The 23,718-nt window shown below is 46.2% G+C and overlaps 1 protein-coding gene across 1 annotated transcript in view; it reads right to left on the reverse strand.

The window, feature by feature from the left end:
* Positions 1–692: 692 nt before the first annotated feature.
* The window catches only part of LOC136319464 (pecanex-like protein 2), a 286,591-nt gene continuing 263,565 nt past the window's right edge, over positions 693–23,718 (reverse strand). Inside the window, exons 27-29 of the mRNA XM_066252718.1 lie at positions 6,562–6,815; positions 1,789–2,059; positions 693–862 (exon numbers count right to left, since the gene is read on the reverse strand). Coding sequence (XP_066108815.1) covers positions 693–862; positions 1,789–2,059; positions 6,562–6,815 — 695 coding nt within the window. The remainder of the gene's footprint in view (positions 863–1,788; positions 2,060–6,561; positions 6,816–23,718) is intronic.

Below are 23,718 nucleotides of genomic sequence, written 5' to 3' on the forward strand. Positions count from 1 at the left end.
TTCACACCATCCGCTGCCCTCCTTCACACCATCTATGCCCACCTGCACACCCTCCACTGCCTTCCTTCACACCCTCCTCTGCCCTCCTTCACACCATCCATGCCCACCTGCCCACCCTCCCCTGCCCTCCTTCAAACCCTGTACTTCCCTCCTTCACACTATCCATGCCCACCTTCACACCCTACACTGCCCACCTGCACACCCTCCACTGCCCTCCTTCACGCCATCCATGCCCAACTGTACACCCTCCACTGCCCTCCTTCACACCCTCTGCTGCCCTCCTTCACACCATCCGCTGCCCTCCTTCACACCATCCATGCCCACCTTCACACCATCCGCTGCCCTCCTTCACACCTTCCATGCCCACTTGTACACCCTGCACTTCCCTCCTTCACACCCTCCACTGCCCACCTGCACACCCTCCACTGCCCTCCTTCACACCATCCATGCCCACCTTCACAGCCTCCACTGCCCTCCTTCACACCCTTCACTGCCCTCCTTCACACCATCCATGCCCACCTTCACACCCTCCACTGCTGTCCTTCACACCATCCATGTCCACCTTCACACCCTCCACTGCCCTCCACATCCTCCACTGCCCTCCTTAACACCATCCATGCCCACAGTCATACCCTTCAAAGCCCACATTCACACCATTCACTGTCCACCTTCACATTGTCCACTGCCCTCCTTCACTGTCCAGTGCCACCTTCACATCGTCTACTGCCCACATTCACACTGTCCAAAGGAGGGGGAGGCATGTCTAGCACGAAGAGAAGTACAGGACTCAAGTACAAATGAAAGTTTCTGTTCTCCCTATAAAGGAAGCCCACTGAGTTGACCACAAGTCCACACTCAAAAACTAAATTAAAGGAGTCATTGAGAATCAGCTTTCAAACAGCAGCAGGGGAAGGGCAGAAGAAAGTTTAAGTCAAAATACCTTTAGCAAGAAATATGAAATGATCTCAGGAACCAGCTGACGCAAGAGGAAAGCCATGATGGGGATAGTCAAGAATCCCAACAGATCTTTGTGTCCCTACCTGCTGGTGAGATTGAGCCTGGGGGCGGCTGTCAGCACACATTCACTACTTGTTGGTAATCACTCACAAAAAGGCCCAGAAGTGGACTGTGTCATAATCTAGTTCGCCCTCTCCAGGTTGTATGCCAGACTTCACCAGCGATTGATGAGATGGCTTTTCACTTAAATCTACCGTCTCCATCCACAACCCATGGGCTCAGCTTTTCATCCTGAGAAGGAAAGTCACCAACTTCCCCATTGGTTCCTCTCCCCTCTCTGTTCCTTTTTGCCTGCCCTGCTCGTCCTTTTATAAGTTGTCACCATCCTGTTTCCTTTCTAAGAGGCCACACTCATCTCCAGAATGTATGCAGCCTGTGAGCAACGGTGCACAAGACACGCAACTCAGGAGTAACCTGAACTATCAAACTGTTAATAGAATTTTATGTCCACAATTCAATGTGGGCAGTAAATTCCCTGGATTTCACACAGATGTACTTTGTACAGAAATCTCAAAAAGTAATTTTAAACAAAGACGTTTCCAGAGCTCTCACACTAAGATAGAGGCTCAGGGCTGCTCTGACCCTGAGCACAAAATACAGGGAAATATACCTTCAAGGCCCCTTCATTGGAATTGCGATAGATAAATTTTTTTCAATTGTTAAATAAACATTTATCCAAATAACAATGTTTTTCCTCTACTTTATTTTCATTATAGTCTACCAGAGAGTATAGGAAAGAAATTGACTGTATGATTTCTTTGTTTTTTAAACCTGCAGCCAACGCCTCCAGCCCCCAACCCCTGCCCACCTCTTGTCTTTTCTGTGCACAGTACTGGATCCATTCGAGATAGACGTTACAGTAGCTGGCACGTGTGATCCCTTGGAGACACGGAACGTAGTCATCGTCAGTGTTGATGTTGAACATTGCAAGGTCACGCTCGATATAATGCCACTTGGCAAACGGTTGCAGGGACTTCAGAAGTGCCTCATTTTTGATCCAGGACAGGAGTTTGGGGGACGTTACCATGTAGTATATTATACTCTGTAGGGAGGATACAAGATTTTGAGCCCCTGCAACATTCAAAAGCCAGAAACACTTGTTTATTGCACCTCACAAAGTCCATCGCTATCAGAGAAGTGGGGCCATTTGTATTTTCCACTACATTTAATTGAGCGAGCCCCTTTGAGACCTTCTGCAGTGTTTCTCTTAAGTTGATGAGCAGAATGCTCACAGAATGTACTAGAACAGGCTTCCCACAGCCCACTCCCATCTGAGAGCACATGACAGGCACTGAGTTGCTGCAGGCGTCTGTGACCCAGGCGGGGCCGACCCAGCTGAGAGAGACTGGGAAGACCCTGCTCCAGCTCTCCAGCCACAGCATGTTTAACAACCTAAAACAGCACAGTTCTGATGGGCAGTACTTGTGATACAGAGTTGTCATGACACCATGCGTGTATAATCCTGGGTGCTCTAACAGTGGACCTCTATTGTGTGTCCATGATAACCCAAGTTTTCCTTCACCAAACACACCACTATGAGTCCCAGGTGGAGAAGATGCCACCCTCAGGCTTTGTGGTTCTCAGTCACAGCTTCACTGAAGGCCACCTTGTCGTTTTCAAATGCAGTCACCTTTCCAAAAGGCTAGTATCTGGCCCAGAGAAGTAACAATATGACGCAGAAAATGCAAGTCCACATCTGAGGTGGGCACTTAGCAACAGTCCTCTCCAAATATCACTGCCTTTTCACTGCTCAGGAGGAGGGGCGAAGTGCCCCTCTATGACCCAGAAGCTGAGGCGGCCCCGGGACCCTTGCTCACATCTCTTCTGGAAACCATGAGTCACATGGAGCATGACATTTGATGCAAAAAAACAAGTGTTTCTGTGGAACTAAACCCTAACTAATGGCCCACCCTGATTGTAAACACATATTTTTTCCTAGCAAGAGGACAAGGTCATGCCTGTGGAGTGGATGTGAACAGGCTGAGGTGACAGACACCATGTACTGTCTTTGGCCAGCCCCTACCCCCTTGACAGGGACGTGAAACCTGGCCCGGGTGATTGAGGCATCTAGCTTCAGGTTATCTCAGGAGTGTGAACAGCTGAGCTGACACTTGCGCCATCTCTGGATTTGGGCTAAACAACAGCCAACACCTGATTCAGCCTCTCTCTGCTGTTAGGACTGAGGGGACCCCTTAATCTCTATAGGCTCCAATCATCCAGACCCCCAAATGGAGGACGGGGTGGAAAATGAAGTCCATAGACACTGAGTAGAATTCAGTAGGTCACAGGTTCTCCTGTAGCACAGGGCCCAAGACAATGGTGCTGGCCTTAAGAAATCCTCGTGAAGGCAGGAGGGAGAACAGGAGGGAGGGAGGGCCCAAAGGAAGCTAAAAGTAGAGGCTGGATAGACAGAAGCGTGAATGATGCTGCTTTTCATCATTGTTTCAAGTTTAAAATTATATGATGTGTACAAAGCACTTAGCACCTGGTCTGGCATATGTACATTTGCAAGAAACAAGAACAACACTGCACCTTTGGCATGTGTGACTTGTTATCCAACAAGCTGTAGCCAGCAGTCATGGCTGACAAGCAGAGGTCTGAAGCTGGGGTTGAGGGGACAGGAAGGAATGAAGGTACAGGACACAGCTTAATAGTCTATGGTGGTCACCAGGGTGCACATCTAACATTCAAAAGTTTAAATTCTGAATCTGGAGGGTACTTACTGTCTTCTCACTGGTGGGGTCACTTAAAGCCTCTATGAGGTTTAAGGAGCTACCACAAAGTTAAGAGCAAATGAGGATTTGTAACCATGGCCAGAGTCACCACTTCTCAGCTGAGATTACAAAGGGGGGAAAGAAGTGTGGTCTGTGCAAACATGTGGCTGTAGCAAACATCTGGTACAGTTTTCCCCAGTACTTCCTTATCACGTGTCCCAGACAGGAATAACAAACAAATCGAAAGACAGAGGTTTAGTTTTCCATTGGTTTCTAAGGAGGAATTAACCTCTCAACGTACAAGGCAGAATAGTGAATGAGGACTTTGAACGCCGGAGGTTCAAACTCCTTTCTCCAGACCTGGCAAAGTTCTGCAGTGTTGACTCAGAGCATACCCCCCCCCCCAGCTCTGTGCTGAGCTTCCCTGTGCAGGGCCTTGGCACCCCTCCCCTTCACCCAGGGAAAACAGAACCACCCCAGCTAGCCCCCAACCATGCCCCATTTCCACTTCATTTAGGCAGAAATCCTGTCAGGGACTCAAGTCAGCGAACAGTGGAAATCCTCACGAAATCTGTCAGAGTGAGATGGATACGATACTAAGTGGAAGTGATCAGTAAGGACAGTGAAAATCAGTTGCGTGGACCCTGATCCGTGTTGAAAAGCAGGGCCTCCACTGAAGTAATTCCCGTATCTGGCTATGCTAGCAGGGCTCCAGGTTTCTCATTTTAATTGTATATTGGCGTGTCCCATCAGGTAACTCACTCAAGGAAGGGTACTGACAGGCAGACCCACAGTGTGGCTCATCTGCAAGGCATGTGACAAGCCTGTCTCCTTTCTGTAAGAGCAGCAGAGACAAAGGCAGCCGGCAATCCAGTCCTCTCAGAAAGTAGGTGTGTCTGGACAAGAAGGGGGTTTTCAACACGAAGAATGGAGGAGAGACAGGGTGAAGACCTTAAGTCCAGGAAGGAAATGATTTCAAATATATTTTTGGACAGATGGGAACCTGACCCAGTTTATTAGAAGATAAAAAAAAATTCTTTTGTGTACAGGAATTATTCTAAGATTTTTTCCTTTTTTATTTGCCTGTCCAATAAAAAAGAATAAAAAGACTAAAACTGAACTAGTGAACACTGGAGCAATTCAGAGCTACAAAGGCAATTTTATTCACCCAGGAACCAAGACCGAAGACAAAAACATTCCTTATGTGTTTACCCTAAAATGTTGTTTCTTCTGTTCTAACAGCCATCCACGCAGCAGAAATCTCCTTTTGCTAACTCTGCCTGGGGAATGAACGTGCACAGGTTCTGAGCTGCTACTGACCAAAGGGCAGGAATGATGAGCACTGCATTCAGGGATGACCTCGTGTGAACAGGCTGAGTGGTGCCTATGTGATGGGAAGTGCACTGTGAGGCCCATCTGTCCCCAAGTCTCAATCCCTCCTGCATGCTGAGTTGGAGTTCAGAAACTTTTGTTTCTATTGGGCAGAAATTTGTCTGTAGTGGTTCCCAAGCCTAGTTGTGTATCAAATCACTCAGGAAGCATTTACAAATATAGGTGCCTGGGTGTCTCCCCAGACCCATGGCTCCTGGGTAGGATGTGGAATTCTGTAATTACCGGGAGCCTGATGTCACTAGTCTGCCTGGGGCCAGGTGACAGGACATGGATGGCACAGGGCACCTCTCCTACTTGCCGGAAACTCTCAGGCTGGCATCACTCCCCTTTCTTGGGAAAGAGTTAAGGCCACTGTTTTCCCACAGGCTAACCATTAACAGGCAACTTCTGGGGACATTCTTCAGCCCTCTGTCATTTGCACATTATCCTGGATTCTAAAATGTTTATTGATTTTAGAGAAAGAGGAATGGAGGGACGGGGCGGGTGCACTGATCCAGTGTGTGCCCTGACTGGGAATTGAACTGGCAACCTCTCTACTTCGGGATGATGCTCACCAAGCTATCCGGCCAGGACCTGGATTGGTTTTCTTTTAGACTGAAATTTGTCATTTAAAGAACATGCAGGGGTCTGGGAGGCACATTTCCAAGTGTTGGGAGAGAAGGCACGTGCATGTCAATCACCAGCCCAAGGGAGGGGACACTGAACAGCAGACCCTGGCCTGGTGCCCCCAAGACCTCTGGAAAAGCTAAGTGGGCAGACCCAGAGAGGGCATCTTATCCTTTGTCTCCCACTCATGGTGGCCCATGGAGAGGCTGTTTATGGGGAGCTCCAGCTTCACAGAGAAGTGGCTCGGGACTGAACCCCATTCTTACCACACTTCCTAGAGCAGGTCGCTCTGACCCTTCCTTGCACCTGGATCTTATCTGTTCAGACTGTATGGCCCAGACACCAGATTCCATGTTACGTGAAAACTGTTCATTCGGTCCAAACAGTGCATTGGGTACCTCCACAAGTGAGCCCTCACACTCACACTGAGCTCTGGGGACCAGTGGGGGATGTGACTCCCATGCTCAGAGAGCAGCCAGAAGCAGGAAAGGTTTCCGAGGAGGAGAATGCTAGCCTCAGACCAGGTAGGAGGAGCTCAGGGTGAGTGTGGGCACAGTGAGGAGGGAGGAGCAGAAGGAGGAGCAGGAGGAGGAGCCCTGCAGAGGTGTGGGGAGTGCAGCCAGGGTGCACATGCTGTGACAGGGGAATGGGCACAAGGGGAGCCACGGAGGGCTCAGGGCAGCAGACAAAGCCCTTAAGGATTCTGCACAAAACCAGTGGTGCCTTAACCTAGCTGGGCTTCCGAATCAGAAGCTGAGCTTCAAAATCTAGCTCTTTGCAAAGCTCTCGGAAATCTCTTGGGCTAACCTGACATGTGGGACCCAAGTGATACCTTAATGTAGTATCGGATGAGGATCCTGCGGAGGTCAAACACCTGCAGCATGGTGGCCGCATTGTTGTCAATGATGCTGTAGCCCTCTAGGATGTACTGTGTGCGTACGATCTCCCAGGTGAGCCAGCGGAGGTTAAAGGCTGCGTTGCAGGACAGCAGGTGGGGCAGGTGACCTGGTTTGCAGCAGCAGCAGCCTCTGTCATCTTCATCGCCTTCCATGATGGCCTCCACCTCTCTCTGCTGGCAGTAGGTTCCTGGCAGAGTACAGACACTTCAGTCACATGAGACATCAGGGGTGGCCTTTGTTCAGAAGGAACATACCTCCTGCATTTATTGAGGGGAAGATGCTGAGGAGTCTGGGGACCAGGAGGTTTAATTCTCAGATAGTGTCCCCAGATGAGCTGCAACTTCATAACCATGAACTCTTATTCATTCAGGTCTCTTTGAGTCTTAGCCCCTCCCAGTGTTCCTGCTTCTTTTCATACTTAGGAACTTTCACTGTTGACAGCCTGGACTTTTTTTTTGTCTTCCATTAGAGTTATAGTTTTGTTAAGCAGTTCATTTATTTGCACATTAGCTTGTCAGCTTGATCCTTTTAAAACTTGTTTTAAAACTTTTTCTGTTATTGCTGACATACAACATTACATCGGTTTCAGCAGATGTACAACATGGTGATTGGACATTTATATAACTTATGAAATGATCCTCCAATAAGTCTAGTGCGCACTTGGCACCAAACATAGTTATTATACTATTATCGGCTCGATTCCTCTGCTGCACTTTTCATCCCTTTGGAGAAGCCCTTATTCTAGGGTGACACTATCCCTACTCCCAAAGCATGGTTTTTCTGGGGCCTCAGTTGAATTCCTGGGATGATCAACAAGGTATCCCTACAGGCTGATTAGAATTTCTGCATCTTTCAGCTCTGATGCCTCCATAATCTGCAGTTAGCTGACACTTTCCAAGGTCTTGAAATACAAGCACATGCAGGTCAATATGCATCCAATCACTACAGGGGTCCCTGTACTAATTTCTTCAGCTCCTCCTCTGAGGAATTCACTCCTGTCTGGTATTCTGACCCAAAGTCCAGTGACTGAGCACCCAGAATTCTCACTGCCCTGTGCAGCAAGACCACTGTGCCCACCTCCCTGTGCGCAGATAAGCGCTGCCCAGAAGAGAGAGGGTCAAGTATGCAGCTTACTCTATGTTTTCTTTTGCTCACTGCTCACAGCCTCTCTCTCTCTGTTACCCGATATCTGAAAAACAGTTCACTAATCTATCTTCCTGATTTTCTCACTGTTATGGAAGAAGGATTACTGGTTCTTAAGTCATGGCCAACAATGTAAGTCTCTGAACCCTTCTACATGTCTTTTCACACTTATCTCCAGCCTGATCCTACATTCATTTGCACAGGATCCCCTTTTTCTGAGATCTCATATTATTACTCAAGTGCCTGATACTTACCAGGTATTAACAAAGTGGTTAGTGGCATGACTGAATGAATGATTAAATGATGAAATTAGAGAATTCGTATGCAAATCACCACAAGCAAGGCAACAGACATTCCACTGAAAAAATGCAGAGCAGAAGCAATGTCCCTATTACATTACATGGGGAGGCAGATACAGAGAGGCAATGCTTACACTAAGGCTCTCTGTAGAGCCCATGAGTGAGAGGTCAGACTAGATCAGAGATGAAAAACTGCAACCTTCAAATTACAATGTATACACAGAACTGTCAGGATAACAGTGCAATAGAGGGGTTAGGATCGGAAAGGGGAAAGCAAGCAGGTTGTGTAGAAAAGGAAGACAGCGAAGAGCTGATCCCAGACCCTATGCTTCCATTGGTCTTTCTCCAAGAACTTACTTCTTTGGGGCTTAGCTGAAAGTACTCACTCTTTCTTTTTCTCACAACAGAGACAGACAGACAGACAGGGGCAGACAGACAGGAAGGGAAAGAGATGAGAAGCATCAAATCATAGTTGTGGCACTTGAGTTGTTCATTGATTGCTTTCTCATACATGCCTTGACTAGTGGGTTCCAGCTGGGTCAGTGACCCCTTGCTCAAGCCAGCAACATTGGGCTTGTTCAAGCCAGTGACCTTTGGGCTCGGGCCAACAACCACGGCGTCATATCTATGATCCCTGCGCTTAAGCCATTAATCCTGTGCTCAAGCCAGATGAGCTTGCACTCAAGCCAGCGACCTCAGGGTTTCTAACATGGGTCATCAGCATCCCAGGCTGATGCTCTACCCACTGTGCCACCACCTGGTCAGGCTAAAAGAACTCTTTTAAAAAAACATTTCAAGAGTCTCTTGGCTCATTCTACAATATAAAACCTTTATTCCCCTGGTAAATCATATAGAAATACACAGGTGAACTTCAGAGCAGTGAGAAATTCAGACTGCTTACTCTGGGGACCCAGAGTAAGCAATGGCCACTGGTCATAAATGATCTGTCTGCTGGGATCCCAGGACTGTGGGCACTAGGTTTCAGTGGAAGGAGCATCCCATCTCGCCAAAGTGGCACCAACAGTGATGGTTTGCTGCAAGTTGATGACCTAATTTAGGAAGAAACTCTCTTTCAATAAAAGAAGTAAGATAGTTCTTAGAAATAAACTACCCAGGAAGAAGAAGAAAGGAGGGTTTTCACCCCCATTAGAGGAGCAGCACAAGTCAATGTTAAATAACATGCCTCCCAATCTGAGCTTCTTCCCACTTATGTCCCTCCCTCATTCTTCACTAGCATTGACTATGTTGGGCTGAATGTCATGATGTAATGTTCCCTTACATCAAAAAAAACTGGAAGGTGTATGTGTGTGAGTGTGTGTGTGTGTGAGAGAGAGAGAAAGAGAGAGAGAGAGAGTCCACATGTGCACTAGATGATACAGAGTGAAGATTTCTACCATCTGAGAGAAATGAGTTAATAGCACACATAATAAGGACCACGGTGCTGAAGGGACAGTGTAGGAAACAGTGCCATGAAAGGCTTCTAGGTTTGACAGATGCATCATAACCACCAAAGTTTTCTAATAACCACCCGTTCAGGCAGGTCTGTGTACCTTCTCTCTTAGGAACAAAACATTCATAGTTAGGATCACATTGTAAAAGAATTTGAAGATAATGAAACGCAATTATTTCTGCGTATATATACTAATTCTGTTATTCAAATACAAATCAAGGCCCATATGCTCCTCAGACAGGCTCACAGGGTGTGGAGCGCATGCCCTCCAAAGGGAACGTTTGAAGGTCAGTTACCCCCACACTGTGACCTTCTGCACCGCTGCTGGAGATGAAGGATGAGCTGGCTGGCCATCTCTGTCTGGTGTTTTCATTAAAGCAGCATCTTTTAGGGGGCTGTGTTCTCATGGTCTAAGTCAGTGGGGCATAGAAGGAATTCCATCAATATTTTAAAAATTAATTATGAGAGATTCTTGGAGTCTTTTAATTCTGATTGGAGCAGAATGCATAATTAAAGCTGTGCATATGTAACATTTGAGCTGAAAATGTATCTATCGGATGCCAGATATCTGGCTGCACAGGATATGTGTCAATTTCCTTAGTGTGGCCAAAATGGGGGGCAGCCTCCCAACCTGACCTTTTCCTCCTCCCTTTTCTGGTTTCCAAGGAGCAAGCATTGTTCCCCCACTCCCTTTAAGTGCTGTTGACCATGTCCACCAGAGACAGGCTGGGCCTGGCTTATTTATTCATGCTTAATTCCAGAAAGGAACGAAGTTGGTTGAAAAGGCACAGGTAGTCAGAAAGCAAATGACAAAATCTGAGTGAAAATGTGGAGAAGGAAAATACAATGAAGCCAGAATAATGTCAAGAGGCCCTAACTGTGGTATGATACCTGTGTATTAACTGAAATCGACCATACTTTACTTAGACTTTTCAGTAGCCAATGTAGACGGAAGACACAAATAGTTCTTTGTGTCCTTATAACAGTAACAAAATTCTTTTTTTTTTTTTTTTCATTTTTCTGAAGCTGGAAACAGGGAGAGACAGTCAGACAGACTCCCGCATGCGCCCGACTGGGATCCACCCGGCACGCCCACCAGGGGCGGTGCTCTGCCCCCCAGGGGGCGATGCTCTGCCCATCCTGGGCGTCGCCATATTGCGACCAGAGCCACTCTAGCGCCTGAGGCAGAGGCCACAGAGCCATCCCCAGCGCCCGGGCCATCTTTGCTCCAATGGAGCCTTGGCTGCGGGAGGGGAAGAGAGAGACAGAGAGGAAAGCGCGGTGGAGGGGTGGAGAAGCAAATGGGCGCTTCTCCTATGTGCCCTGGCCGGGAATCGAACCCGGGTCCTCCGCACGCTAGGCCGACGCTCTACCGCTGAGCCAACCGGCCAGGGCCAACAAAATTCTTGATTGGAAGGATTATAGTTATTGGTGGCAAAGACACTACAGAGATGACATCCTCAGGATCTCATAAGGAGAATGCTGTGTAACATGGTGGACACCATCCTTAATGGTTTACAAAAGGCTCACCGAGTGTCAGGCAGGTAAGTTATTTTATGCTCACTCTGTTAAAGATGGCTGCTGCTCTCATGTGGTGATGCTCTCACATGATACAGCTAATTGCCTTTCATGTTCGGGAAGGGGCTTGGTTATACTAACGTGTGCTGGAGAAGGGACTTTTGCACCAAAAGGTTTTAAAAGGAGGAGTTAGGAGGCCATTTTGAGAGAGATAACGTTCTTGTAGAGAGAGGAGGAGCCCATGTTGTAGTAGGGCTCATGGGGGAGAGGAGCCAGCCAAAACGGCAGAATGCTGAAGGAGAAGCCAGTTTGTGTAGGAGAAAGAGATGGGGAACAGAGGTGAATAAGGCTGGTGAGGTAGAAACATTTGATTCCAGGAAAAACCCGGAAAAAGTCAATGGCTTTGGAAGCCCTGAATGGAAAGGGAAGTGTTTTCCCACTGTGTGAATTTTCTTACCCGCCGAATGCAAGAAGGAATAAAGGAAAATGGCTCACCAGTTTTTGGCTCAACTGTTTCTTCCTGTATGTGCCCCAGCCTAGAATTGAACCAGCAACCTCTGCATCTCAGCATGTTGCTCCAACCAACCGAGCTATCCAGCCAGGCCTCAACTGTTTCTTTATGATCTGATCTGTCTGAATTAAATGCAAACCTAAACCTGCACGGGTCAGACAGCTGTGATGGTGGCCGCAGCTACTGGCTTTACACTGAGCCATTCTTGTATGGCCACAGTGCAAAGATAAAGCATTTCTGTATGTGGTCTGAACAATTCTGCCTCAGGATGATGGTTCTCCTGAGGTTGGTGTCACCCAAGGGAAGACTTTAGTTAGGGACTCATGAAGACTAGGAGAACGTCACACCTTTCAGAAAATCCTTGGTTTGGACCATCTCTCTCCACCTGGTCTTGACAATTATTATACACTGAGCAGCAGGGAGCTGGAATGCTTTCTTCCTGATGAGATATTTCAGTTGGGTAGTCAGTGTAGTGAAGCTTGCATTAATGGCCAGCTAGGCTGAAGACAGGGGTAGCTTTCTCTTGGCAAAGTTGAAATGCAAAAGGTCCAGCAAGTGAAAATCAACCCAAAGTATCATCCCCTCCTTTCAACTCCAAAGGATTCCATGGAGGAAGTGCTTCTTGGCTGGAAAGTGTGGGCCAGGGGCCAGGGGCCCTGTTGGGAGAGGGGTGGGACTCAGGGGAGGGGGCAGGATTCAGGACAGGCCAGCTGCACTGGGAACATGACTCCTCTGGACACATTTGAACTTAATTCTACAGGTAACGGGCAGGTTATGAGGAATCTTAAGTCTCAAGGAAAAAGGAGGAAGGTTGATCTTAAGAAAGAGTCCCCTGCAGCCTTGTGGGGATAAAGAGGAGGCCAATGACAGGAAACCAGCCGTCTGCAGTCCCACTTCAGGGGAAAAGGGAGAGGGACGGAACTAGGGTACAGGCCATTTACCAGGAGATCAGAGGAAATGACAAAAATGCTGGGCCATTATGTGATGGTGACTTCAAAGGGACACATTTAAAAGGGTCCTTTGCCTCGGCTGTTGGCTCAGTGGCAGAACACTAGCCTGGTGTGTTGCTGTCCCAGGTTCCATTCCTGGTCAGGGCACACAGGAAAAACGCCCATCTGCTTCTCTACCCCTCCCCTTCTCACTTCTCTCTCTCTTTCTCTCTCCTCCTCTGCAGCCAAGGTTCAATTAGAACGAGTCAGTTGGCCTAGGCACTGAGGATGGCTCTATGGCCTCTGCCTCAGATGCTAAAAAAGTGGCTCTGGTTACAATGGAGCAAGGCCCAGACGGGCAGAGTGTCGCCCCCGGGTGGATCCCAGTCTAGGCACATGAAGGCGTCTGTCTCTGCCTTCCTTCCTCTCACTAAAAATAAAAATAGAAATAACAAAAATAAAATAAAATAAAATGGTCCCCTGCAGCAGAGCCCATGCAGCAAAAAGACTGCATTGGAAAAAAATGCCAGCTTGCTTTACCACTTTCCAGCAAGAAAAGTGCACATGAGAACCTAAAGGTCTGACCTATTTTAAAGAGTCAGCCCCAGGGCTCCACGGTTCCTCCTTATCTGGGTACTTAGAGAAACAATGCTCAGGTGTCCCTAAGAATCTAACAGGGTTTTCCAGAACACCCCAACTATCGTCATCATTATTATGCTTAGTGTTATCCACTAATAATGTTTTAATATAACTTGACCAGATTTATTTGAGCTGAGTTTTCAAATGATCACTGACTTCATCAGCCCAGTGAGCCGGGCACTGGGCTGAAGTTTTACATTTGCAGAGCAAAAAGGTCACCAGGAGGGGCTGACAGAAGAGAAGCTCGAATCCTCTTGTAATGCAGTCTGTCCTGCCATGGGTTATCCTACAGTGGCTCACAGAGCTGGCGCAGCCTGTGCTGTTCAGGCTGCAGGTGGGACTTACAGACATGCTTGAGGGTGTGTCTTGGATTACTGCGTAAAATGTATTCCCTTCTGAGGTCACAGTTAAGGCAGTTCCTAAATTGGGGGCCACAGAAGGAAGAGGCCATCAGATAATATGGCCATTGCTGAGCTCAGAGGAGTTCACATCCACGAATGTTTAGACATGGCACAGCATGAATGTGTAACACATGTTGGAAACGTCAGATATGTGAGATAGGGCGCAGTCTCAGTGAGCTCTTGTTGGGGATGCAGTCCCTTATTGCCCCTTCTAATATCATGCCACACGGGCAATGGGGCATGCATGACACTTTCTTAGGACTGGAATCTAAATGATCGTTGCCTCTTGCCAGCTGGCTATATCAAGGGCTATTTTGTGACCAAATAAAATAATGTCAGAGAAGGCTTTACAATTTTCTTTGAATGATATCACGTTCAGGAAGGTCACAGTGGGACCCCCTTCTCCAGCCGTCCAGCTTGTCCTACAGCTTTGATGTCATGAATTTGTCTCTCTTAGCCCCTAACACCCCCCCAACTAGTTGTCTGGGACAGAATCCTACACGAGCTTAAAGGAACAAGCAGGTCATCTGTCCCCAGATGCCTGCCATAGGAAGAGACCATGTACCTGTTAGACCCACCAGGTTTATTTTTTAAGAAGAAATAATTATTACAACAATTTTATATTTCAAAGAGCCTCCATTTGCTTCAAGATCTACCCAAACAAAAATAAAATTCATGGGATTTCAATGTTTGTAAGACATTATTTTTCTACCCATGTAATGATAAACTCATGTACTTGAAAAATTTTATTCTATTATTAAAAACTAGACATGAAACTCTAGGGGAAGGTAAAAATGATTAATATACTCATCAGGGTAAACCAAACTCCAGTCTTCCTGGTGGCTGCTGGCTGTTGAATTCTGAATCAAGCTTTCCCTGCCATAGTAAAGACTCCTTCTGAGAATCTGGCTCCCTGGAGCTACCAGGCAGAGATAGGCTGAGGATCTCCACCTGAGAATGGTCTCTGACAGCAGTTTCTCCACAGTAAGAGGACCAACCAAGGCCACTGGCACCACGAAGCTGTCCTAGTACCCTTACTATTTCCTAATTGCTAAACATCCTGGTGATTATCATCCCCTTTAAATTAAGCCAACCTTAATGGTGGGGAAAGAATGTGCCAAGAGTGACATGACTGAGGTCACAGAGCAGAACTGAAACCAGTGACAGGACTGGTCTGTTGAGCCCCGAATGAGTTTAGGTCTCTATTATTTAACCCTTTGAGTAGTATGAACGTTCATGTACATCCTCTTGCCTTGTGACCATCCAGTGTACAATCGTAACAAAAATTTTTATCTTAAAAATGTGTAAGGCAACATTAAAAAAGGGGCAAATGTATGTTCTTTTTGTTTCTATAAACTAGTTATCAAACAAACATGATTTTAAGTTAATAAAACTATAACTGAAACTAATTAAAAAAAAAACTCACTCCTGGGTGTCAGTGAGCATGAAAAAAACTCACGACTCAAAGGGTTAACTGAACAATTTCTCCCCTCATCCCAATTCCTCATCCTCCAGCAGCTTTGGACTCACATGAGATCCACCAGGCAATCCCATCTGGAGCCGATGATCCAGTTTCAAGCTATTTTTAGTGCCCGAGGATGTTGCACTTCAATGGAGCTATGCTCAGTGCCCAGGGCCATGCTTGAACCAGTGAAGCCACTGGCTGTGGGAGGGGAAGAGGGAGAGAAGGGGGAGAGAGAAGAGGGGAGAAGCAGATATTGCATCTCCTGTGTGCTCTGAGAATCAAACCCAAGATGTCCATATGACAGGCCAATGTTCTATCCATTGAGCCACTGGCCAGGGCCAGACAGCATCTCATTTACTGCACACAGCAACCTGGTCAAGCAGGTGTAGTTTGCCCTTTATAAATAAGAACACTAAACTGTATGGTGCCTGATGGGGACTAGATTTATTGGGGTGATCACTTTGTAAGTTTTATAAAAGTATAACCACTATGTTGTATGCCTGAAACTAATATTGTATGTCAACTATAAGTAAAAAATAAAATATTATTTAAAAAATAAACAAGGACACTGAGTCTCAAAGGCAACTTGCCCAGCAAAAAGGTCTGGTCCTTTGAACTTAAAATCAGTATTTTCTCTTTATTACACACTGTCCAATGAGGCTTGACAAATTATAAGTGAAAGTTGCCAGAATTGGCTTTTTTCGACCAGCCCATAGGAGAAAATGAAATAAACCCAATTACCTAGGACACATGGTAACTACATTGGGCAGGTTTGATACATAAGTATAATATAGCTTTTCCTCCAATCCTGCCCCATTTACAGTTGAGAAACCAATAAAAATTTTATTCAGAAGTTTCAAGAACTTTCCATTCATAGTTAATCAAAGTCGTATTATCTTCCTTTCTCTCCTATAAACTCATTTCTGAGTGTTGAGTGTTAAAATATGCAGACTCAGTTCATGCTCTGCAGGAAAACCCCTTTCTTCCCAGACTTGCCACCCAAGCAGGCATAGCTTTGTCCTACCCACTAACATGTCACATCATTTGAAATGAAGAAAAACATGTGGGTAGGAATTCTGAATGGAGCACTTATTATTTTATGGATAAAGTTTGCAACAAAAAGATTTAACAGATTATTCAAGCTATTTAGGCATAAGAACTAAGGACTTGCTAATGGCCCACATGTTGCCCTGGTGAAGAGAGAATTCTAAATAGTTCTAAGATTAGTCTGAGAGTTATGACTCCCCGTGGATTAGTCAGTTACAACAAAGGTTTGGGCTGGATTAGCTTTAGATAAGGTGAGGTCACACAGATATTTTTTTAAATGTCCCTACAGGCCAGTGATTATGAGGTGTTAGACCATGAGATGGCTAATAACATGCACACAGACAGAAACATAAATCCTATTTTGTGATGTTTTCAGACCATGGTCATGTGCAGCCCCAGCCTGCCTGCCATGCTTTCACTTTCCCTGTTCATCCTGCAAGAGAACCTTCGGTTTCATGGCTGTAACGGTCAACTGGTCCAGAAACCAAGGCACTGAAAGTGGGGTCGTCAGGGTCACATCTAATAGCACATTTAGGTAAAACTTTGGTTTTTGAGTTCAACAACCAAATAGATTTTTTTTTTCCAAATAGATTTTTAAAAAATGTTTACTCGTTTTTTGTTTTTTTTTAAATATGCTCTCCTTCTTCAGCCTCCTCCCGCCACCCCCACCACGCCCAGTCTCTGGGTCCCTGCAAAGGTCAAGGACTTTGGAGTCAGCCACATCTATCTAGTTTTTTACCCCCCCCCCCACCACCAGTCACCATGAAGCCTTGGGCAACTTACTGATCCTCATCCATCCCTAAGTCTAACATAGGGATAATAATATCTACTTACTTGATAGTGTTAATATAAGGAATAGTCTGATAATATAAGCGAAGAGCTAAGCATGATTCCTGGCATATGTAACTGGTGCTCAGGAAAATTTAACTGTCTACTGTCTCACTCATCCAGTATTTATGGGGCACCTTCCCATGAGGCAGGCAGTGCACTGGGGAGGGGCATGATAAGACAGAGTCCTTGTCCTCTGAGGGTCTCAGTCGAACAGAGAGCCTGCATTACTCATAGCTTGTAGGAAGACATGAATATACAAACATTGCAAGAATTCTGATAATAGACTGGCATTAGTTTCCATATTATTATTTATTGTTATCGAGAAACATGTAAGACTGTCCACCATCATGGATAATGGCCTGACCACAAGGATTCATGATCTAGTCATACAAATGCCCCAAACAATTTTCATCCCTACTTCATTTTAAATAAAAGGACAAGGTGATCGATACTGGTTATGTTCTCTTGTTAGAACTAATATATGAGCAAAAACTGGAAGTATTTGATCACATGGGGATGTAGAAAATATATACAAATGCAGTATCATTCATCGCAAGGAAAATACTTAGTGGCAAAAAAGTTAACAGAGAAAAATTCAGTTAAACAAATAATAGAAAGGACAAAGGTCCACATAACACTCTCTACTTCCAATTCCATTTTACTTGAGTTTTCCAAAAACTTTATTAAATGACTCTTCTATATTTTTTAAGAACTCCCTTAAAAAACACTTCTTAAAAACAGAGCTTGCTGTGAGAAAAATGTAGCAGTATTCTGCTAATGAGGATCATGAAAGCTGCCCGCATACATACATGCACAGTTACATTCACTGCAGCAGCCTCAAATCTGTGTGCATGTGACCAGCCTGGACCACAGGGTCTGCTCCATCACCACATCTCTCCAGTGCTGCTTTCCAGCAACCACCATCTATCTTTCCAATCCAGTTCCTTGAATATTTCAACTCCTGGACCCTACCTGGGTCCAGGAAACCCTCTCACCAGGTCCTGTCTCCACCCCTCTCACGTGCTCCCTTCCCTCCTTTCTCAGCTTACATTCCATGGCCAGGCGTCAGAGTTATGGCCACACCCTTGCAGACACTGGCAGTTCCCTTGTCTTCATCTCCATGATATTCATTTAGCTAAATCCCATCCCTGATTAACTCCAACTCTGCCCTTCCATAGATGCACACATGAAGCTGAATGAGTCTTAGAGAAGGACAGGAGCAATCTTAACAGGACTTCCTTTAAAATCATGATTACTAACCTCAGTGGGCACTTCACTGTCTAATGTATTTCCCAGTGCACATATTCTCCCTTCCTCACCCTTCTCTCTAACACCCGCCTCTTAGCTGCATCTGTGCCATAGGTTCTGCGTCCTCTCCTGTTTCTGCAGATGAACTGCCATGGACCCTATCCTCCCAGCCCTTCAGATTCTATCACCTGCCATCATTGCAAGCCCTCCTCTCCCCTTTGCCTAAAACCCTCCACTCTCTTCATGGCTGTGCTAGTGCTCCTGATGCCCAGTTCCTATCACCAGCCAGTAGACTAATGCTCAGGCTTGCTGACTGTTTCTGCTATCACTGTATCAGCAGGAAGTAAGCAGCTGCTCAACACCCCTCCTCCCGACACCAGCTGTGGTCCTACACTCTGGGATACCCACCAATGGCACCTGCTCCCTGGGAGGGAATTATACACAAACTCCAGCAAGGAGATGGTCTACTTTTCCCCAAGTGAAGCACACAGTGTAAACACTTTGTAATTTGTTAACTGATAAAATGCAGAACTGGAAAGAAGCTTAGAAACCGCAGCCAGGCTCTGATGAGGAAACTGAGGCTCCAGGAGGCCAGGCCACCTGTGATGTTCTGTTGAATATCCTGATATAATGTGTGTGTGGGTGCAACTAGCAAATTGATGAGCTTTTGAAAGGCTGTGAAAGTGATTGAAGGCATTACATCCCAGTTTCTTAGTGTTTAATAACTAGGTAAATACTACAGTACACATTTCAAATATCCAAAAAGAAGACCGAAAGAAGGGGGAATGGTCAGGTAGAAAGAGTTCTGGTTGAGAGTCTGTGGTTTGCCTAGCTCACCCACTAACTAGCTGTGAGCCTTAGGAGAGCATTGTTTTTCCAATCAAATAAGTGGGAGGAAGTGATGAGATTTTGGCCATTCTGAGGGTCAATATCACCTTCACAGGCAAGTGCTCTCTCCTTAGCTCAGGGTTCACACAGATCTCATAAAAGATTCACTCTAATGCCTTTTCGATTTTGCTCCTTTTCTCTATTTTTGTCTTTTCAGACAGTAATTTTGAGTTGCCTGGCTCCCCTTGTTGGCAGCACTGCAACTCCTCATTCATTTTTCTCCTGTTCTAAGAGAAGTGAGCTAACCCATCATTCTAGGTCACCTGGGTAACAAAAGAACAGAAATGCGTTGACCAGGTCACTGATGCTGGCTTTTCACTGATGCTGGACACTTTCTGTGTCCACCTGTTTAAATAGGACTTAAAATCCAACAGATTCCATTTCTTTTGAAAAGGTTTGAACTTAGTGCCCTTCATACTGTTGGCCTTCTAAAGTGCATTATTGACTTAGATCTGCTACTTTGAATTAGACTTAAAACTGATGATTACTCCATCAACTCTTGAATGGTTTCCTCAAAGGCTCCCTGAATAGGAAAATGTAATACAAACCCAAGGACAGTAAGCACTACGATCCTTCTGCTTTATACCAAGCAGAAAAGAATGGTTTCTATTCTGGAATGCATGGGCCAAAAGGAGAAGAATAGAAATTATGGCTTTCTTATTGGTCTTCTGGATTTGAAATTGTATCAGTCACTGACTTTAGTACCAGTCAATGGACCTTGATCATTCAAAATAAGATCATTCTTTTGGGATACCCAGGGTCTAAATCTTTATTCTATGTTTGGAAAATTTTTCATTATTCATGACACCAGAAACTGGTTCACTGCACCAAACCCTTCTTTTTTTCTTGAGTCTTCAGCTAGACAACACTTCCCATCTTGTTTTGTAGTTGTGTCAACTCTGGACAGCAGATTACACATCCCAGGTCAGCCCTGGTCCATAACAGCCTCTCATGCAATCCCCCACCTACATGCTTGATGTTGAAACCCAGAGGGACCTCAGAAGCAGTGTGCTAGGGAACAGGCAGAGCTCCCATTAGCCGAGATCCCTGGTAATGTGGAGTGGAACTATTCCTTCCCCTCACCATCTCCTCTCAGTGATTGAACTATATGTGAGTACAGAATTAACATCTGTGTATCAGTCATGAGATCTGGAACTTAGCTGTTTCAGCAGCTAGTACAACCTTAACCAACATCCCCATATTACAGGTCTTGGCGAGAGGTGGTAATCACCTCCCACTATGGGAACTGAAAGTCAGACACTTCCCTAGCAGCCCTTGCACTGAGAGGATATGCATGTTATCTCAGCTTTATCCATCAGCTGCACCAACACCAGGTGACTAATGAGCTAGTAACAGGATAAAGCAGGTCTTCTGAGGAACGGATTCTGGAAGGGAGGTGGCAGCGGGGGATATTTATTCAGTTTCCAGGGGTGGCAGTGGTAACAGCAATAGTATTTACTATCCCAGGAAACTGTGTCGACTATGTGAAGTGTGGGTCCACCAGCTATGAGGTGACCTCTTCATGGGAACAGAACTGTTGTGTGACTTTGGACATGGTTCTTCTCAACAGCTACCCACCTGCTTTTCCAGCCTTTCAGCACCTCTGTGTCCTGCCAGTACCTTCCAAAAAACCTGCTTTAGTTAGCCACAGTTGATTTCTGTTGCTTGCAACTAAGAATGATGGATACAAATGCACCCCCTTTCCATGAGAGGGAGCTGGGGAGGCTGCCTTCCTCTGGGGGGGTGTACTGTTCATTTTCTGAGAATGAGTCATCCTTTGCTTAAGCTGCCTACATTTCCACTGACGTCTGCAGGAGGAGGACCCTGAGTCTGTATTTTGACTGCCCCAGGCTGTGCTGAACTAGGTTAAATTAGAGCAAAATAAAGCTTGCTATTTGGGAAAGTGGGGAATGGAAATAAAAGTGAAATGGTGAAGAAATACCTTAGAGAACTACCCAGGGAGGAAGAACCCAGATCTTCCTGGGAATACTGTCCAGTATACTAGGAAGAATGTAAGACAGAACAGTCATTTTAGGTCAAGTGGATTTTCCTGCAGTAAACGTATAATTTCAACCTGTCAAGTGACAGGCTCTCTCAATGGCCCTGTGTTCCCAACCATAAGCAAACTAGGTTCAAGAAAGTGTTGTACAAGAGCGAGTGGCACTGTTTGCTCAAGACATCACTACTGTACTGAAGACACTGGGGTTGTCAGGAGGAAGACTCTCCAGGGATCATAAGGCGACTCCTAGGCAGCCTCTCTTCACCTACCTGCTGCTTCTCTGCCTGGCCACCTGGTGTCCGTTCTGAGCCTTCTTCTGTATGTCACAAGATGATGTTTCTGGAGAGAATTGTGCAATGTGATGAGGCCCCTTTTCTATCACTTGAATCTGAGCTGTCCTTGGGAATGACTTTGGCCAATACAACATGGTGGTAGTGGTGGTGGTGGTGGGGTGACATGGTGCCTGTCTCCAAGGCTGAGCCATTAGAGGCCTTGACACATCCGTGTTCCCCCTTTTGGAATCCCAAGGCCACCTTGCTGCAAAGGTGCTTAGTCCAGCCTACAGGAAGCTGAGCGGTCACACGGAGAGGAGCCAATGTGCCAGGGGTGATGGCTAGCCCTGAATGTGGCCCTTTGGACGTTCTAGTTCTGCTCACCTTCTGGCTGAATGCAATTGCATGAGTTACCTCAGGTAACCAGAGCAAAAGAGCTGCCAGCCAACAACACCATAGTGAGAAATGATAAGACATCTTTGATGTCTTACACTCCTACATTTTTTTTTTTTGTATTTTTACACTCCTACATTTTGTGGTAGCTGGTTATGCCCTGACCCCCACTAATTGATGTGAGGTGAGACAAGAACACTGGTGTGGTAGACTAGGAGGAACCTATATGTGACCACAGGCTGGCAGACAGAGTGCTGTAAGCTTCTGAAATCCGGTTAACATTGAACCCTGAAACAGCCGTAAACTTGCTAAAGCAGTGTAAGCTGCAAAAAACTAGTGATGAAAATTGTTCAGACTCAGACTCAATTGGGCTAACTTTGAAAGCTGTTCTTTGAAATTCTGGAAAAAAAAACGGAAAGCTCTCAAAATAGATGATTCTGTAGCATTACCGTATTAGAGACACATGACTTCCACCCTTTAGTATCATTTTCTAGCATTTGTGCAAAAGTTCAGGGGAGCACTCCCTTTCTGGTTGTTCTAGTTGTTCTGCAAGCTACTCTCAGACCGGTGACCTTTTTGAGAATAAGCTCCCTAATCTAGATTCCTAAAATTTGTTTGGATGCCCAGAACAGACACCTAATCATAGAACTCACCATTCAGGAGAAAAAACAAAACAAAACTGTTGTTTAGAATGTTTAGAATGTTATTTAAAGGAATAGATATTCACAAACTGTGCTTAGACATTTTGTTTTAAGAGCCCAGACTTAGGTCTCTGTAGGTAACGATGTTAAAAGTGTGAAATGATGACAATTTGTCCTTGGCTAAAAGATGACCTTGTGTCCCTGTGACGTTCGGCTGGCTACGACCTGGCTCCTACTCCCCTTTCTAGCATTGTCTGTGGCCCCTTCTTCCCAAGTCATGTGGAACCCACATCTGGCCACCTTGTGCCTCTGTTTACTCCTCTCCATTCTAGCTATGGCCTCTCCTCTGCTCAGCTGGCCCCGTATGATTCCACTGTCCCTTCTCTGGTCCCCGTGGTGCCCTGTGCATGGCGCTGACCTAATACTCATTTCACTGGGCACTAATTACTCATTACATGCCTGTCTCTCCATGAGGCTCCTGGCTCCTTAAGTGGGGCCTTCACTCCTGCATTCATAGTGCCCAACCCAGGGCCTGACAAATAATGAGTGTTAAATAAATGTCTCCTGAAGGGAATAAAAGATTCATTTGTCCAATTAGCTACATGATATACCCACTTGAATGAATCAAGGGCATTTTAAAGGAAAATATCCAAAAGAGGGCTCTTGATTACACCCCGAATGCAAAAGTCCTGCTCCTCATGCAGGCTCTTAGCTGCAGGCAATGTGCCTGTGCCCACCAAGGCACCTGACAGGGAGACCGAAGCATGCTGAGCCTCCCCGCCCACCACCCTATACCTACACTTGCTCCCCACCTCCCAGCTCCCAGCTCTTCTGTCATCACCATCCCCCTCTGCTTGGGTGACTGCTTTTATTCCCTTCAAGACATGGCAAATGAGGCCAGTCATTCGGCCTTCCGGAACCTCTCCACTGCTCCCCATTATGCAGAGAACAGAATGCGGTCCCCCTGACCCCAGCTGCGAGGTCCCACGTGAGCTGGCCTACCACCTTGTCTTGTGCTCTAGTCAGACTAGGCCCCGGGTATGGAGATGTTTCTGGGTCCCCGACTTGTCCATTCCGCACTGAGGGTTCCTGGCCTGGACAGTCCTCCCTGTCATCCATACAAGCCTTCCCGGACCAGCACATCTAAAGCAACGGCCCTGCACACCCACGCTCTGCAGATGTGGCCCACAGAACCTGCTTCTGTCACAGCACTGACCCACGTAGAAGCTGGTTTGCTCCTGTCTACAGGTCACACTGCATGCCTCGCTCTGAAGGGGAACATCATTGGGGTGAGACTTTCAGCTCATGTGCCCATTGCGAACTTGGCCGGACACAGAGGAGGCACCAGGGACCCAAGAGCTGAGTGAAGAGCTCAGGAGAGTGATGAGTATGTTGGCTATTCGAATCCTGCATCCT

Source organism: Saccopteryx bilineata, chromosome 1 (assembly GCF_036850765.1).
Source record: "Saccopteryx bilineata isolate mSacBil1 chromosome 1, mSacBil1_pri_phased_curated, whole genome shotgun sequence".
Classification (NCBI taxonomy): Eukaryota; Metazoa; Chordata; class Mammalia; order Chiroptera; family Emballonuridae; genus Saccopteryx; species Saccopteryx bilineata.